The sequence below is a fragment of the Telopea speciosissima genome, chromosome 2 (assembly GCF_018873765.1).
Source record: "Telopea speciosissima isolate NSW1024214 ecotype Mountain lineage chromosome 2, Tspe_v1, whole genome shotgun sequence".
NCBI lineage: Eukaryota > Viridiplantae > Streptophyta > Magnoliopsida > Proteales > Proteaceae > Telopea > Telopea speciosissima.
In genome coordinates, this window is record NC_057917.1 from 64,667,722 (window position 1) to 64,686,717 (window position 18,996).

Genomic DNA, 18,996 nt, shown 5'->3' on the forward strand with positions numbered 1-18,996 from the left:
GTCGGCCGACTAGGCGCCAACGCGGGCTAAACTTCAGTACATGTGAGATTATTCCTATCCAACGCTGGATCCTAGGTTTTTTGCACAATTTTGGACTCTTGTCCAAGATTTTTGATTTGTTTAATTATTGGTATTATCTTGTCATTGTCGACCGAAAGACTTACTTAAACCTTTTCAATGACCCTAATGGATGTGATGGAGACAACTAATGGAGTTGGAATCTATCACATCTTTACTCTTGGTTGATTGATGGAGCTTACCTCTATTTTCTTAGTTAATTAACTACCCTATTCCCTTAGGGTCAAGGAGATTACAAAGAGTTTGGATAAGGAACATTGCCTTGGACGTGGGTAACATTCTAAACTATAAATAAGAAGTCCCTTAGATGTTTGAGGGCATCTTGGAAACACTCACAATCCCTACAAGGTGTCCGTAAGAGAAAAATAGAGAGAAGGTCTCTCCTGTACTAAAAGTCCTTTGTTGTTGTGTAGACTTGAGCTCTTCTAAACCTGAGCCTAGCTTGTTCCAATGTTCCTATCCTCTTCACAAGTTTTGAATCATTGAGTAGTGAGATATCCTTTGAACACTGAAGGTATGTCATTGTTGTCATTGTGGGGCAGTAGTGACATGCCATGAATTGGAGCATGTTTGTATCTTTTACAAGACTTTTTTTGTATATTATGATAATAGGTTTCGTTAGCTTTCATCTGTGACTTCTCGGGGGGGTTTTTCGATGGTTGATTTCTATATTTTTTTTAATTTCAATGTTTTGTTGACATATTTCATGGTTCTACATCCATTCGTGTGGGTTTTGTTTTTGCCATTTGATTTTCTAAGGTTTTAATTGATGGTTTTTGGTCATGGTTTTATAATATTTTTTTTCAATGTATTTGGATGGCCTTTTCATTAGAAGTTCTTCGTGTTATTTATTTTCCTTTGTTTTCATACTCCCTAGTGTCTTAGGCTAGTTTCACATATAGGGGTATTTTAACTATTTTACATGTGCACAAATCTCTATAGCTTAGGATCGAAGTCCCAAACATCTTCTTTACACCGCAATCTCTTAATGATCGAAAATTCAAACACCTTCCTCGGACCACAACTTCAATGTTTAACACCCCCTCTGTTTTTTGGTGTTTTTGCTGAACTGGATCCTCCGGGTCCCACCACGGCTGGAGGACTGGAGGAAAGCCAAATTGCATTTCAGGGAGGCTGAGCTCCAAGGCATGGACACGAAGCTTCTTACTTTATAAACGTAGCAAGCTTCAATCGTTACCGTCCAATTAGTGTGTTACAAAGTTGAAGAGTCTAGATTGGATATCTTTGTAAGCAATTTACGCGGCAAAACTGTAGGTTGAAAGAGTAACCATAGATCTCAGAGGCTCCATAGAATTTACTCTTCGATTCCTAATTCCTACCATTCAACCGTTAACTACCATTCTTTTTCGAAGAGAGAGAGGAGGGAGGGGGAGAGAAGCGCGCGAGTCATGGTTTCGTTTAGCCAGAGTAGTCTTCTTCTTCTTCCTTCTTCTCCTCTCCAGAGCTTCCATGGAAGCGTACGGACAATCCTATCTGGTTCAAGAGAGTCTTCGTTTTCTACCTTGAACATGTATGGCTTGTTCAACGATGCCAAAAGGAAATTTTAAGATATCTGAGAAACATAAACGAATCCTTCCTGATCTGCTCGGCGGTTTAGTTGCCAGCTTGGAACACAGGGAAAACGACGGTGGAGGCTCGAGTTTACGCTTCGAGCCTGGCAAAGAGCTCGAAACACTCCAGTTGAAGGGATCTGAATCAGAGCACGAAAATGATGACGAAGTGAAGACTGATGGGGATTTGGATTTGACGAACCGGTGGAGAATCAGCAGGGAGGTTGAGGCGCCAGTTTCTGTTTCCGAAAACATTGACGCAGATGAGAAGAGGTCCGAATTGGAGTTTGAGGTTCGATTTTAATTTTATTTTTCCTATTCTTTTGTGCTATATAGGAATTAGATAAACTAGTTCGACTTGGAAGAATGTAATTAGTTTGATCCTTGTAGTTCCCTGTTCGTTTGGTGAAATCAGTATTCTTACTAGATGCAGATTCTATGTTTCATGGATCATCGTATTTGCTTAGTAGGATTTTGAAATTTATGTTGTTTTGGAACGAAGTAGGGACGACGCGTAGTTTGAAATTAGGATTTTCTATTTGAATCATAGGGTTTACGGTTTATTTCTTTTCTCTTAATCTCATTTTGTTCCTTTTGAATCTAATTTTCTCTTACGTGGTTTGTTTTATTGATTAGCTGTCTCAGAAGGTTATAAACTTGGAAAGATTGCAAAGGATTGCTAGTTCCGGTCTCCCTGATGGAGGAGGTCTGCGTGCAAGAGTTTGGAAGGTTAGATTTCACAGTCTTGGTTATTATTCACTGCCAGATCTTTCTTTTTCTATTGGAAATAGCTTTTCATATGGTAATGTTTGACTGAGGATGAGTGAGCTTTCTTTTGCAATTCTCTTCAGTGTTCAATTGTGTAGAATTGAGTAATATATCAACTATTTTATAATGTAACCTATTAAGAGTTACTAGTCAAGTGAAACAGCCTCGGCGCAACGGTATGGTTGCTCCATGGGTTCGAGTCGGGAAACAGCCTCTCTCTGAAGCAGAGGTAAGGCTGCGTACATTATGACCCCCTCTCTAGACTCCGTAGTAGCAGGAGCCTCGTGAACTGGGTACGCCCTTTTTTTAGAGTCACTAGTCAAGTTTCAATTTGTGAAAATTTAGCAAAGATGACAATGTACCATGTTTGCCTTTTCTTATACTCAAGAGTTTCAGCTTGGGAATTTAACCAATGCATACCTACCATACCTGATTCATTTCTGATAAATCAGTAAGGATTTATAAATTATTTATGGTTGCCAATGCTTGAATATGACTCTGCTCTCCTAACTGTAGATAGAAACTTAAGTATTCCCTTGCATAATCCATAAACATCTTGTCGAGGAAGAAAGCTAGGATTCTTGCCTTCCTACCTGGAATGGACTGTTTTGACTACTTTGACCCCGTCCCTTATTCCATTCGTTCCTCAAGTCAGGAATGGAGCGCGAATGTGTGATTGCGCGAAAGAGGGCGGTGGGCAGGAAGGGTACTGAAAGCGAGACGATAACCAAGGACGGTTGGTTTGAGAAAGATTCCTTCAAATGAATATGAGGACTTTCACCTGAGACTACGAAAGATTTTTTGGTAGGGAAAATTCGATGTTGGTTACTTCCAATTATGTAAATCAATGGTTCAAACCGCACTCAAAGGTAGGGCATTTCCTAGTCGTAGGACATTTCCCATTTTTATAGAAACTTCTGTACTAGAAAGAATTGAATCTCCAATTATAGCCCCTCTGGGATGCAGAGGACAACACAGGTGAAAAGACAAGATGTATTCCGATACATGCACGAGCCTATGCAAACAGGGTTAAAAGCCAATTGTTTTGAGGAGTTTCCCTTGGACGGACGAAGTCGCTACAGTTTGGGTTTCGGCTCAGCCTGATCTGCGACCACCCTTTCGTAGATGAGTAGATAGCACATGTTTCAGGACGAAGCGAAGCGCTCAACCAAGAGGGCAAGCACATAAAAATTCATCATGGAATTTCTCGATTACCAAGAGGCCTTAGTGCAATAGTAAAGGTTGCTCCATTGTGACCAAGTGGTCACGGGTTCAAGTCTGGAAACAGCCTCTTTGAATTTATGATCAGATCTGAGATAAAGGAAGCAATTGCATTGTTAAGGGAAAAAATCAGATTATTGAAAGGGGCGGGAAAAGAGATGAGATCAATCTGCTTGCGAGGAAAGAAATCTGGTTTGGGATACCAATCCCGTTTGTACTGCTCAACAATACTAAAACTCTTAAAAAAAAAACTTAAATTCTTTTTTCAAATCATCTCCAATTGATGGGAGGGAATAATACATATATAAATGTTAGAACAAACACCAAACAAAACACAAACAAAAACGAAAAACAGAGCAAGATGACACGGAGATTTAACATGGTTCACACACTAGTATGGTATGCTACGTCCACGGGCGAAGTTGAAGATGTTTTCACTATGTAAAACGGAGAAAGTTACAATGGAGATCTCTCAAGAACACCCAAAAAACGGCGCTGCTTCTCTCTCCCAGAAACCCTAAATCGAAAATCCCAAATCTCCCGCACTTTACAACAAAGCGTGTAAAGAATATAAATACTCCTCTACCATCACTGATCTCAGAAAAAGTTCCATTCGGGTCGCCACCAAAAATGTTGGAGCGGGTCATTCTTCGAAACGGATACAAGAATTCGAGACATACATAACAAATCTCCACCTTGGCTTGAATTCTCCTTCAACAAGCAAACACATAGCTGAAATCTTCATCTTCTCCAATAGCCCTTCTAATCAAGTTCCAGCAACGCTCGAACTTGGTAGCACATAAAGGCTTTATTAACTTATCAGTTAGATTGTCTTCAATATCAATCTTCAACACTTGGATACTGCCTTGAGCAACTATCTCTCTAACAAAATGATACCGAACATCAATGTGCTTTGTCCTCTCATGATACATCTGATCTCTAGTCAAGTGAATAGCACTCTGGCTATCACAGTGGACAACAGTCACCTCATGATCCATGCTGATCTCTCCTAACAAACCTCTAAGCCAAATAACTTCTTTAACTGCCTCAGTCACTGCCATATACTCTGATTCAGTAGTAGATAATGCAACTATAGCCTGTAAAGTAGCTTTCCAACTAACCACACATCCTCCAAGAGTAAATACATAACCTGTGAGTGATCTCCTCTTGTCAAGATCACCTGCATAATCTGAATCAACATAACCAGATAAACTGTCACCATTCCTCCCAAACTCCAAGCAAACCTCAGAGGTCCCCTTCAAATATCTAAGTATCCATTTCACTGCTTCCCAGTAAGTTTTACTTGGACATGACAGGTACTTGCTCACTACACTGACTGCCTATGAAATGTCAAGACGTGTACAAACCATGGCATACATAATGGAACCAACTGCATTAGAGTATGGAACACATGACATGTACTTCACCTCTTCATTTGTCTGAGGTGATAGAGCAGCTGGAAGTCTAAAATGAGATGCAATAGGAGTAATTACAGGTTTGGCATCTTTCATGCCAAAACATCCCAATACCGTCTCAATGTATTTCTGTTGAGATAGCCACAATTTCCCTGCTTTTCTATCCGTCTTAATTTCCATACAAAGAATCTTCCTTGCTGCCCCCAAATCTTTCGTCTCAAATTCAAAATTTAACTGTTGCTTCAACTAGTTAATCTCATTTCTGTCTTTAGTTGCAATCAACATATCATCCACATATAGCAGCAAATATATGAATGAGCCATCAAAAGTTCTCTGAAATATACACAACAATCATATTGGCACCTATTGTAACCAAAACTTGCCATAACATAATCAAACCTCCTATACCTCTATCTAGGAGACTGCTTCAAACCATATATGGACTTCTTCAATAAGCATACATGGTCCTCCTTACCCTCAGTAACAATACCCTCAGGTTGATGCATATAAATATGTTCTTCCATCGAGTTGCTCCAACTCCAAATCATGCATAGCAACTAAAGCAAGCAAGACACGAATAGAGCTATGCTTAACAACAGTTGAGAAAACATTATTAAAATCAACTCCATATACCTGACTGTAGCCCTTTGCAACCAATCTTGCCTTGTACCTAACATCTTCAACACTTGAGGTAGATTCCTTCTTCTTGAAGACCCATTTGCAGCTAGCAATTTTCTTCCCTCTTGGCGGCTTGACAAGTTCCCAAGTCTGATTTTTATGAAGGGATTCAATCTCCTCATTCATGGCAATCAACCATTTTGTGGAATCAACTGAAGAAATAGCTTCTGATATGTTGCAGGCTCACTATTTTCAATTGTATCTGCAATAGACAATGCATAAGCAACAATTTCAGCATGCCCATATTTTTGTGGTGGTCTAATATTCTTCGTTGGTCTATGCTTGGCAATGCTATACTGCTCTTCTTCCTGATCCCCTTGATCTTCATCTTCTTTAGTGAAAGTAGGCAGTTGAACTGAAGTAGATTGTGATTTGTTTGAAGATGGACCATCAATTTCAATCTCTACCTTCTCTACAGACTTTTTCTAGCTTTTATCACACTGAACGTGAGTTTCTTTCCTAGGATGCAACATAGCAGACTCATCAAAAGTAACATCTCTACTAATAAGAAATTTAGGAGACTTTGGATCAGGACACCACAACCTGAATCCCTTCACTCCAGATCCATACCCAAGAAAAATAAATTTCTTGGCCCTAGGTTCCAACTTCCCATCAATCACATGTGCATAAGCAGGACATCCAAAAATCTTTAAATAAGTAGTCAACAGGTTTACTTGACCAAACCTCCTCTGGAGTCTTGCACTCAATAGCTGTGCCAGGAGACCTATTCACCAACCAAGCTGTTGTGTTTACTGCTTTTGCCCAGAACTCCTTGCCCAATCCTGCATTTGATAACATACACCTTGGCTTTTCTAACAAGGTTCTATTCATACGTTATGCCACTCCATTCTGTTGAGGTATCTTCACAACAGTGTGGTATCTAGCAATCCCCTCATTCTTGCGAAACTCATTGGAATCACCTTCATAAAATTCTAGGCCATTATCAGTTCTCAACCTCTTAATTTGTTTCCCTGTCTGTTTCTCAAGCAAAATTTTCCACTGCTTAAAAGAGACAAATATTTCATTTTTTTGCTTCAAGAAATAGACCCAGACCCTCCTAGAAAAATCATCAATGAAAGTAAGTAGATATCTAGCACCAACGCCCTTTGAGGGAACCTTTGAGGGACCCCAAAGATCTGAATGAATGTAGTCCAGAGTTCCCTTGGTCCTGTGAATAGAAATCCTGAAGCTGACCCTCTTCTGCTTCCCAAACACACAATGTTCACAAAACTCCATTTTACCTGTACTCTGACCACATAACAAATCCCTTTTACTTAATGATGCCATCCCCCTTTCAATCATATGGCCTAACCTCATGTGCCATAAATCAGTGACATCAGATTCAGACATCGTTGATGAAGCTGCTGCAACAGCCCCAGTGACTTTAGTACCCTGCAACACAATCAAATTGGTAACTTTCTTCCCCTTCATCAACAAGAGAGCACCCTTGTTGATCTTCATGACTCCACCTTCAATTGTACATTTGTACCCATTTAAATCAAGAGCGCCTAAATTGATGAGATTCCTCTTCAAGTCAAGAACATACCACACATCAAACAAGACTCTGATAATGCCATCATGCATCCTGATTCTGATTTTCCCCTTTCCAACTGTGTTACAAGAAGCATTGTTGCCCATCATCACAACTCCAATTTGAGTTGATTCATATGAATATAACCATTCACAGTTGGGGCACATATGGTGGAAACACCTGCAATCAAGAATCCATTCATTTAGCGATTTGATTATGTCATCAGTCACCGAAAGCATCTCAGACTCACTCTCATCTGTAGCAATACTAACCTCCGCAGAGTTTTCTTTCTTTTGTTGATTTTGGGCACCACCACTTGCTTTTTGCTTATTTAAAAGCTTGTAGCATTTGGATTTAACATGCCCCTTTTTCTTGCAATAGTTGCAAGTCAAATTCTTATGCCTAGATTTTGACCTAGGCTTCTTCTTGTCACTGTCTGAACCCCTTTCAGTAGCTCTCCCCCTAACCACCAAACCAACACCCTCAGATTTACTTGATGTCAACTCATCATCAATTTTCAGCTTGCTTAGCAGATTCGTTTTGACATCCTCAACAGAGATGGTCTCTCTACCGTAAATCATGATGTCTCTAAAATGCTTATATGATGGAGGCAGAGAACATAACAATAAAAGGGCTAAATCTTCATCATCAATCTTAACATCTACCGCTTTTAAATCAGTAACGATGGAGTTAAAATCAGAAATATGGGATTTAAGAGAATTATCTTCACCCATACGAAGGGTATACAGCTGCTGCTTCAATCTCAACTTGTTGGTGAGAGATTTGGTGAGATACAGGTTGTCTAACTTTACCCACAACTCCACAGCTGTCTTCTCTGAGAAAACTTCTTGCAAAACGTCATTCGAAAGACATAACTGAATAGACGAAAGAGCTTTATCATCCATCTCGTTCCAATCATCCTTGGACATAGTTGTAGGTTTCGTCGCCTTCCCATATAGGGCTTTCTTCAACCCTTGTTGTGTAAGAACAACCATCATCCGAATCCGCCATAAGCTGAAGCTAATGTTGCCATCGAACTTGTCAATGTCGTATTTCGTTGATGTAGAAGCCATGGATGCATTGATTGAAGCAACCAAGGGCTTTGATAACAGTTTGTTAGAACAAACACCAAACAAAACATGAACAAAAATGAAAAACAGAGCAAGATGACACGGAGATTTAACGTGGTTCACACACCAGTATGGTGTGCTATGTCCACGGGCAAAGCTGAAGATGTTTCATTATGTAAAACAGAGAAAGTTACAGTGGAGATCTCTCAAGAACACCCAAAAACGGCGCTGCTTCTCTCTCCCAGAAACCCTAAATTGAAAACCCCAAATCTCACTCACTTTACAACAAAGCGGGTAAAGAATATAAATACTCCTCTACCATCACAGATCTCAGAAAAAGTTCTATTCGGGTTGCCACCAAAATGTTGGAGCAGGTCATTCTTCGAAATGGGTACAAGAATTCGAGACATACATAACAATCGACCTTCTAAAATTCTTAAATTGACTTGTAAAGAACTCCTAATCAATCTGACACACTCAATAAAATAAATAAACTCAAAACAGAATTCTATCTAACTCAAACACTTAACTACTAATCCCATGTACTAACTTTATCCCCACTGTATGGACTTATAAATTTGGCCCATTACAATAAAACTCAAAAAGGTAAAATTTCCAACCTATAATATAACTACCAAAAGTTCAATTTCAGCCCATTGGACTGCCACCAGCAACTTATAGGCCTCCCAAGCTTGTGCAAAGGCCTCCATACAGTATTAATGTCTAATGCAATCGCATCACTACATACATCACCTTTAAAGATCCTTACTAGTTGATCTTGAAGAGAATAGTTTTTCTCATCCAATCAAGCTTCAAAGCCCAGATTTTGGAGTATAAAAAATATACAGCTTCTCTTATTTTCGTATTTTTATCCTACCAAATGGAGTTTCATATTTTATAAAGTTTTGGAAAACATAGCTTTCGGCCTCATCTTCAGTCTTCACAAATAGTTGGCTGTTAAGCTTTTTCTTTTGAAGAGCTAGTAACAGAAAAGATTTTCATCACATATTACAGGATTGAAGGAATTATTTATTTATACCTTTTTTTCCCAAGTTTTTGTGATTTTAAATTCCACAAAAGTTTGATGAAAAAAGTGTTGCATTTTTTTTCTTTTTTCCTTTGGGGGGAGGGGTTGAGTAACAAATAAAATAAAAATTGCATTACACAGCCTTAATTTTGATTGCAAATCTCTCTGAGAAAGAGTAAGGGAAACATGGAGCCCCACCTTTGTGGACAAGAATAGTTTCAATTCAGAAGGAACAAAATCTTGCAGAAAAAACAGGAATTTATTTGATGCTGCTGCAATCCTCCTTGAACTTAAATTTGAAAAATCTAGTATCCTAGTAATAAAAAGCTCCTATTGGAAAAAACATTAACAAGAAAAGGAAATTAATAAAATCAAAATAGATATTAGTGGGAACCTTGTGATATGCATGAGTAGCACATGAAAGGGAAAGCGGTCCCGGTGGAAGAGGCTTTGTTTGGCTCATCATTCAGGCTTCAGAGCCTTGGAATGCAATTAAATGTAAAACAAATAACACAAGCAACAAACTATTAGTGAGACTTGAACTCTAACTTTTAACTGTTTCATTTAATGCAGCCACCATACCACTACGCTACAGTTTGGTCATGTTCTACATTAGCTTTATTTAATCTGTATTGTAAGATCAATGTGTTTATAGCTGGTTTAACTTAGACTAGCCTAGCCACACAAACCAGTGTCCCCAGACCCAACCACATCTAAGAGGTGGTTGATACTTTCATAGCATTGCCAGGATCCAGGCGTAAATTTTCAAGTTCATGGCACAGTTGCATCAATTTCATTCCATTTTGGTTCTTCTTAGAGTTTCCTCAAAGAAACCAACAATTCCTTAACTTCCCCACCATGATGAAAGAAACCAGTTTTGCAGATAAATGTTGATATGAAATCAATTTTCTTACATGCTCTGTAGACACTGAAAAGTCACCATATCACCAGGGTAAAATCATGAATTATTTCTAGTACTTGAATGCATGATATATATATATGTATAATTTTTTTTTTCTGGAACTTTTATACTAATTCTGTTGTAAACAAGCAGCTACTGTTGGGTTACTTGCCTGCCTCTCGTGATCTATGGGAAGGGGAGTTGCTTGCAGATCGATCAAAATATGCTAAACTAAAAGAGGAGCTGCTCTCAAGTCCTGTAAGATATTAATGAATTTATTATCTATTTCAAAGGCTAGGAATGGATATCTGTTATTGCTCTATTCTTGTTTTTAATCTCTCTGCGTCTTGTTTGCATTACTTGTAGTTAATTTGTTCTTATTAAAGCTTAATTCTGGGCAGTCAGAGGTCACTAGAAGAAAGGATGAAGCTTTTTCTTCTTGTGAGCTGAAAGTAGACAATGATAAGGATGGAATGCTAAAGAGACATGAGATTTCTCATGAAGACCACCCTTTGAGTAGTTGTAAGGCTAGTGTTTGGCATCAGTTTTTCAAGGTAAATGAAATCTCCATTGATAGCTTTGTTGATATGCATTGTTGTTGTCCTTACTTAACAGCTCAAGCTTTTGGGATAAGCAGTTGTAACACGGTATCAAAGCAGGGAGGTCAAGTATTCGATACCTGGGAAGTGCATCATGATGGTGTTTCCAATGTGTGTCACATGAAGGGCCGTGTGTATAGGCTTGCACATGTGGGGGTGTTGATATACATTATATTGTCTTTATGTAATAGCTCGAGCTTTTGGGATAAGTGGTTGTAACACGGTATCAAAGCCAGGTCCATGTGTTGTCCTCCTTAAGATGTATATCCACGTGTATGCCAAAGCTACACGTGAGGGGAACTGTTGAGTCTTTGAGATGTTGGGAGTTATAGAGTTATAGTCCCACACTGGTTATTTTGGACCTTGGATATGTCTTAATATACCCTTCGGCCATCTCCACCTAATGCCTTAAGGTGTTAGGTTGGACCCCCATGTGATGATGTTTCCGTGTGATTGTGTGTCACGTACAGGCCTGTGAGTATATCAGCCTGCACTTGCGAGGGTGTTGTTGATATACATTATTCTTGCCCTTACTTAACAGCTCAAGCTTTTGGGATGAACGGATGTAATAAGCATTCCCCTGACAGCACCTTGGGGCTTGAGATTTACTCACTTAATGCTAATTTGAGCATATGCCTGTGATTTCCAGGATTCAGAGATTGCAGAGCAGATTGACCGTGATTTGGTACGCACTCACCCAGAAATGAAATTCTTCTCAGGGGATTCATCATTTAGCCGCAAAAACAGGGTAATGACATTTTCAGTTATTTTCACGTTGAAGTGGGTTTATTCGCTGGATAAATTCTTCTAGGACTCTTCTTTGTCTTTTGCCCCTCTTCTTTATGGGATCATCTTTATTGGTTTTAAAAGAACAAAGAAACATAAAGAAAAGGAGAAGCTTTTCTCTGACAGGGCAGGATTGCATTGTGTTTCATGCACAGGAAGCAATGAGAAATATTCTCCTCCTATTCGCGAAACTAAACCCTGCGATCCGTTATGTGCAAGGAATGAATGAAGTCTTGGCCCCATTATACTATGTGTTTTGCAGTGACAGCAACAAGCAAAGTTCTGTAAGGAAGTTGGTCACTTTCATCTTTTGATTTTATATGTAATTCTGATGAAGTATTTGTACTGCACTCTCCAAGTGCTCTTGTTGCCTCCTACTGTACTATGTACAATATGTAGTGTATGAGCTGCACATTACATACATTCAGATTTGCTCATATATACAAAACTTAACTGTCACTTGCCCAACTCTACACAAATAAAAGATAATAATCTCCAAGTGCTTTCCGGGAAACATCTCTAAATACTTTCCTGTAATTTCCCAATCTACCATAGGGTTCTGATAAATCAAGACAGCTCTGCTCAAAAGTTTCTTCTTTCTTTGAATGTTTTTTCTTTTCTTCCAAATGCAAATGGAACCAACTTTCAGTGTATTTCCTTTTACACTAAAGGGTTGTCACCATGAAATAAAAAAGATGTCTGTTATTTCAAAAAGGCACCACACATTGGGTTACAAAGTAAGATTCCCAAGTAACCAAAAAAGAAAAAGAGGCACCAGAAAAAAGAATAAAAAATAATGAGGTTAAAGGTGGCGGACTTTGTTTGACCATTGTCCGCCTTTGTTGATGTTTACTAGCATTGTTCCCCCCCCCCCCAACAATTCTATTACTATTGTCAAATGCTTTAAAATAATGTATGTATTATGTGACTTGAAAAAGAAAATGGCTTACTTCTTTCAATAATATAAGATAATACAACCATCCTAAGATAACATAACAGTTAATTTACAGCCATTACTTAGATGTCATTATTTATATGCACACAAGCACATATATATTTAGTTAAAATTGTTCTTGTGGAACATCTTAGCCCAATATTAGCTTCCTTAGATGGTTGTACTGATAAGCTTTGTGTTCCTCCCTTCTATGGTTTTGGGACGTGGACCATCTCATCATATAACACTGTCTATTATTTCAAATTCTTTGGGTGGTCATTGGTCAAGCAAGGATCTAGATAAAATAAGCGGAAGAGAGAAGATTGAAGATCTACTGGTTAATATCACCCTGGAAAATGCCCCAGCTAAGACTCATCGAATGTTTCATCTGTATGCTGAACTCAGGTTTTAATTTTGATTTCATTAATGATCGAAATTGAAATATTTGCGTGAATTAATTTGAAACTTTCACCAGATTCAAATATTCCTATAATTTTTTAGGTTGAAGTTTTAATAAGTTCTATCTAAATCGCTGAAATATTTGCATTTTGTTCACCGTGAAAAGGATTATTTGGTGATTGCAACCTAATCTGTCAAAAAATTATGGACATTATTGTGTCCATAGTTGTCAAGGCATTGCCTAGGCATCCAGGCACCTTAAGTGCCTTGCGTCTAGAGCCCCTCCAACACCTTTGGTCGTCTAGATGCCGTGACAATTATGTTTGTGTCTAAGGAGCAGAGTGAAGCTTTTTTTAAGGATACTCCAATATTTCTTAGTTTACAGTAAAAAAAATAGTAATTTTAATGGTTAATTCAATTCTGTTCGCAGATTAGTGTTTGAGAATATGGCACCTAATATTACTTTGGTTAAACATGTAGTTCATATTTCTGATGCTTCTAAAACTGGACTCAAATATTTACTTGTGTTCTCCTCTGCAGTCAAATGCAGAAGCGGATAGTTTCGCCTGTTTTGTTCGACTATTAAGTGACTCTGTTGATCACTTTTGCCAACAATTAGATAATAGCTCTGTGGGAATCCTCTCCACTCTTTCCCGCTTGTCCGAATTATTGAAAACCAACGACGAAGAGCTGTGGCGGCATTTACAGATCTCCAATAAGGTGAATTTATAGTATCCATGAGCATACGTGTATGTTGGAAATAGCAAATGGCACTCCATTACGCACTGATTGCAGATAGTCCTCAAGCAATGCTCAAACCCCAAATTACATCTCATACAACTATGGATCTTGTCATCAGATTCATGTTACTGTTATATAGAGAACTGATTCATTTGTCCCATTTGGCAGGTTAATCCGCAGTTCTATGCATTCAGGTGGATTACACTGTTGTTAACCCAGGAATTCAATTTTAATTCTATCTTGAGGATATGGGATTCCTTACTAAGTAATCCTTTTGGTATTCAGGTCTCTCTCTCTCTCTCTCTCTCTCTCTCTCACACACACACACACACACACATAAACTCACCCAGTAGTTGTAATTCTCTTAATCATGAGATATTCTGAAACACTAGACTTGGCATGGATTTGTAGATTTGACCTATCATTCTGAATCACCATTATTTGATTTGTTAACCTCAGGCCGTTTTCTACATTGTCAGAGAGTTGACATACCTCCATTCTCTGTCCAAACATCCATATTCTGAATAAACAGAACTTTTTCCATATTACGAATCTGCATTGTTTTAAATACTTAAAAGAATTTCCAAAAGAAATGTGTTACAATAATGAAGCACCATCTGGAGTTGTTGAAGGTTCTGGTCAATCTACAGAACATTCCAGTGTTCCAAAATAGTATCTTGCATACATAAGAAACATAGTGAAGCACATGACTTAAGTAGAGTACCTGGATAAAAAGTGTGCGTTGAATGAATTTGGATGCCATACATGTATAGGTGTATATCTTAAGATGGTTTTATATATCTGTATATTCAGAATTATTATCTGTCATCTTTCTTTCTCTTTTGTAAACATTTCTTCTGCAGATCACTTCCTCCCTATTGCCACATCAGCAGTCAAGTCTACTCAGTCACCTATGGCTCTGTGTCTCCATTCAGTGAATGCTGTTTTTGCGATGTAGATCGCTAAAATCTTCCATATTTGTTGGATTTCACAGAGTTTCCTTTCAAGAGGAAACTACGCATGTATATCCTCATACCATGTACATGCACGTTGTAATCATTATTTAAAGTAAACATACAATTCTCACTACTCACGTTAAGAGTGAGAGTCCATACATCTTTGTGTTCTGGAAACCTTCATTTCCCCCCTTCTTTTTTCTTCGTCTCTTCTTGGTTCCGTTTCTCTCAAACATTTTGAACACCTATTATGTTTATCATAATGGAACAGGCATACACAAATTTGTAAGCATATTTATGTTCCCGTGAGTGGGTGGGTGTTGTGTGTGTCTTTAACTCTTTGTGCATATTTCTCAGTTTCCGTTGTATCCAAGTTATTGTGAATAGGTAGCTATTTTATGCATGGTCCAGTTGTTTGTCTGAGATCAATTTCTTTCCCAGCTGTAATGCTTAACCTATATCTTTTGTGATTCTTCGCTAGGAATTTGGCTTTATTTCTTTTCTGCTAAGTGCATTGTCACCAATTTGCATGTATGTGAATGTTTCAGTGGTCACGGATTCACATGCTTCTGTTTATGTAGGCAATTATCTACTTGTAAGATAATGTATCTGATGGAATACTGATTCCAATGGAATTCCTTTGAGTTACAGGATATGCTGCTCCGAGTTTGTTGTGCTATGCTGTTGTGTGTGAAAAGCAGGCTGTTGAGTGGTGATTTTATGGCTAATTTAAAGCTTCTTCAACACTATCCTGAGATCAACATTGAGTACCTCCTACAAGTAGCTCAAGAGTTGACTCCTGACACATCATCCTTTCATTTGTCTCCATAAACTAACTGTTTATGTACATAGTAGACATTGATTGACCTATTTAAGTAATATCAGTCACAAGGGAGAGAGAGAAGAATATCCTCTCTATGCCTGACATGGTTGTCCAGTTCCATCACTTGGGCTAATATGACCTTAAGTTACATATTTGTCACCATCTGACTGAACATTTTTTACCCATTGTGGATGATTGAATGATTTTGTTGAAATGGAAATGCAATTTGAGGCATAAACCAATGGAGATTGCCACATGAAAAGCATAGACAAGTGACTAAATTTGTGTACCTCATTCTATGCATTCATCTTCTATGAAATTTTACAGTGGAGAAGCTTACAAGTACCAGGCAGCTGAAGGCATGAGCTTTCTAAAGGCAAAGTGGGCTAGTTGGAGAAAAGCCTGAATATGTGAAAAAACAAACATGGGGTAGAAACATTTAGAGATAGGAGTGGATATTGGGTTCCAAGCAAGGATGCAAAATTCGGAATCGATCTGGATCAGGTCCAGCTGATTCCGATCCAGATCAGCTTGAATCGGTCAGGAATCGCTTGGAATCAGCCAGATTCTGCCCAAACCCCCGAAATGACTTATGGATCCGCCGCTCAGGATCAGCCAGAATCAAGATCAGCTTCGGCCAATTCCGCTGATACGATCCCAATTCTTGAAACCCTTAGCTTCAGCTATCATCTGATCCTCCTTTTAACTAAAACATCCTGACAGACTGAGTTGATCGGATCGGTATCTTTTTGCTGATTCCATTTGGAAGACATTTATCTAGTTTCAGTAGTTTTGGTTACTATTGAATGAGATCCAAGAATCTCTCTATATTTCAACAAAATTTATTATCTGCTGCCTTTGCTGGGTGTGTCTCATGGCTTCCATTTTTTTCGTGGATCAATCGGTTATGTTCACCAGTTCAATTCATAAAATTTAAGGAAACCAAATCTCATAAAGCTTCAGGTCCCTTAAATTTACTATACTAAGAATTTCTTTTTAGAGTTCCAACTTTTCACCTCTCTTTCTCCACTGGTACTTTAAAAACCTAGATTAACCTTCTGTTGAGCAGAACAACCAATCTTCCCTTATCCCATTTAGGTAAGTCTAATTGGACCTGTTCGCAGCTAAGTAATCTTTATACGCGGTTAGGGGGTACATATATATTTGAATGAGAATTAGAAAACTCTTGACATATTTAGAAGGCAAGTTTAGAGGATTGGTATATCTTTGTTAATTTTTTATGGGTATTAATTTGATATATCTTTTTAATGAATAAAATGGATTATAAGATATACGAAAATTTCTAGACCTATATTTGTTAGGTCATTGGGTGGCATTTAGTTCCACAATTCTTCCATTTACCTCACGGCGAATTCAGTGGATCAATTGGCACAATCTTATATTAAGCAAGAATGCATGTGGGCTTGGCTTCGAAGATTATGCTATTCAGAGCAATGCCCTCTAGTGGTCTTTGCGACTAGACACATGGTGCCATAAAATGACCGCTTCAATCCCATAAAAGGTAAAATTCTGTGCCTGTTGATGCTTCCACATATACTGTCAGCGTAGGGGCCACCCTGCCTCTCAGGGAACCCTCTCCCCTTATGTTATTATTCCCAATTGTGATTAGACGAAAGTTTTTTAGTCTTTCATCGCTGTGAGTAAAGCAAATCTAACTATTGGGGTCATTGTTCTCTCCACTATTCTATAGTGTGAAATCTAAAATGCCCTTATCACTATTCTAAAATGTCATCCAATCACCATAACCCGAGTATTAAAAAATACTATTTTCATCATGGGTGAATTACCCGATTCGAACCCCAATCGAATTTTACAACCCTCTTTTGAATTGTTTGATTTCATGTTTCATTTTAATTTTTAATTATAATTGGAGTTTCCACTATCCGTGCAGTTGTTAGGTGCTACCTTTCATTATTCATTATAGGGGTGTCAAATGATAGGTCACACCGGTAGGTCCCACTTGTCAGTAAAGATAAATAATGGTGTTTGGTTGTAGCTTGACAGTTGTCTAGCTCAGATTGACCGATACTATTAATTGAGCATTTATAATCCAATTAACCCATTTAAACTCATTTTGCTCGATAATAACCTGTTTAAGATCTTTTTATATTACCCAATTGATCTATTGGAGAAAGAACGCCACCCAATCACATCAGACACATCATTTCTATGTCTTAAAACAAGGGTGCGTGAAATGATCGCCACACCCCTAATCACTTGTCCATGTGTAATCATCCGTTAGATCTTAGGGCGACAATTTTGAGAGGGCAAAAGCACACAAAGTAGGCACGCTAGCCAAAGGTATGGAGTCGAAAATTGAACCCCTGGAGGTTAATCTGTGACAGTCACAATGCTCTTATGACAAGACAATTGCACTGAGATCTCATAAAGGCGACATTTTAATACGGCTCTGTGTGACCGGATGGTGGTCTCTTCCCTTTAATCTATTTAAAACTCAATTAATCCGATAAATTAACAGACCAATCGAATAGAAATATGTCCATGCCCTAACCCACGGAACCTAATTATCTGACCGGCCAGCAATAATGTGTAGGGATTTAAATTGGTGAGGAGTGGGAACCAATTTGGGCGACCGAAAACCGAAAATGCCCAGCTGATTGGCATCCCTAATTCATTAGATTTGGATAGGAATCACGAGGGTATTTATATCAAATGAATGACAGATGTAATAGAATAGGCACGTGTACGTCACCGACAAAAGATAAAGACTTCTGAGCCCTGCCTGCCCCCACCCTTAAATGCACGTAGTCACGTACTTTGTCCAGCAGTTAGCAGTTGGTTGCGTTTCCACGCGTACGTTGCTAGTTGCCGACTTGCCGACACATGGACTTCTCGCGCTATGATTTACATGATCTATCTAAGTAGAGAGACTAGAGACTAGACTAGAGTAGAGGTATCGGTAAAGGTCTCGATCGATATTGATTCGGATTGATTTGTATCGATTTTTACCGATATTGATAAGGATCCGATACTGATTCCTCAAACCATGGATTAGAATTTAGAATGATTCTTCTTCCTTACTGCAACAATCAAAATCCCAATAGCATGTCTTCTGAGTTCCCCTGTAGCACATTGGAAAATCCTAATGGTCCATCTCACTTTGAAATTTTTTGAGGCTAATTAATGTAAAGAAAAAAAAAATCATTTATCTTCGAGGAAAAAAACTGCTATTTGGTCGCATGCTCCCATGTGTATACACAGTAACGTGCAAAAGTACTGCCCTCTTTTGGTTTTATGAATAGATATTTAACAACTAATACATATCAATATCGGTTGACACCGATACATATATATTGATATCTAGTTGATATCAGATCGGTGACCAATTTGGAGTCCACGTATACCTGATCCGATACCATGTTCGGGTACTTATTAAAATATTAATATTAAATCCATGCGCGTGCTCCATTACACCAGTTTAGAGCGGAAGCCTCTAATAAGTAATAAAACGATTTT

General features: G+C 38.4%; 1 protein-coding gene across 4 annotated transcripts; it reads left to right on the plus strand.

Moving 5' to 3' along the window:
* Positions 1 to 1,451: 1,451 nt before the first annotated feature.
* LOC122651921 (TBC1 domain family member 13-like) lies at positions 1,452 to 15,752 on the plus strand. Of its 4 annotated transcripts, none has more exons than XM_043845488.1 (9): positions 1,454 to 1,941; positions 2,286 to 2,378; positions 10,414 to 10,518; positions 10,647 to 10,814; positions 11,509 to 11,607; positions 11,801 to 11,929; positions 13,519 to 13,698; positions 13,888 to 14,004; positions 15,327 to 15,752. In XM_043845488.1, exons 1-9 carry the CDS (start codon positions 1,612 to 1,614, stop codon positions 15,504 to 15,506), a joined length of 1,401 nt encoding a protein of 466 aa, XP_043701423.1. In that variant the 5' UTR covers positions 1,454 to 1,611; the 3' UTR covers positions 15,507 to 15,752. The 4 variants fall into 4 exon arrangements, with proteins under 4 accessions (XP_043701425.1, XP_043701423.1, XP_043701426.1 ...); XM_043845489.1 differs by having other exon boundaries at positions 1,455 to 1,941; positions 10,662 to 10,814; XM_043845490.1 differs by lacking the exon at positions 11,509 to 11,607 and having other exon boundaries at positions 1,452 to 1,941.
* The last annotated feature ends 3,244 nt before the right edge of the window (positions 15,753 to 18,996 follow it).

What these genes read in the sequence shown, in the direction of transcription:
- LOC122651921 (XM_043845488.1), top strand. Translation starts at nt 1,612, where the DNA reads ATGGCTTGTTCAACGATGCCAAAAGGAAATTTTAAGATATCTGAGAAA. An exon ending in TGCGTGCAAGAGTTTGGAAG is followed by an intron (nt 2,379 to 10,413) that starts GTTAGATTTCAC and finishes GTAAACAAGCAG; the next exon opens with CTACTGTTGGGTTACTTGCC. An exon ending in AGGAGCTGCTCTCAAGTCCT is followed by an intron (nt 10,519 to 10,646) that starts GTAAGATATTAA and finishes TTCTTATTAAAG; the next exon opens with CTTAATTCTGGGCAGTCAGA.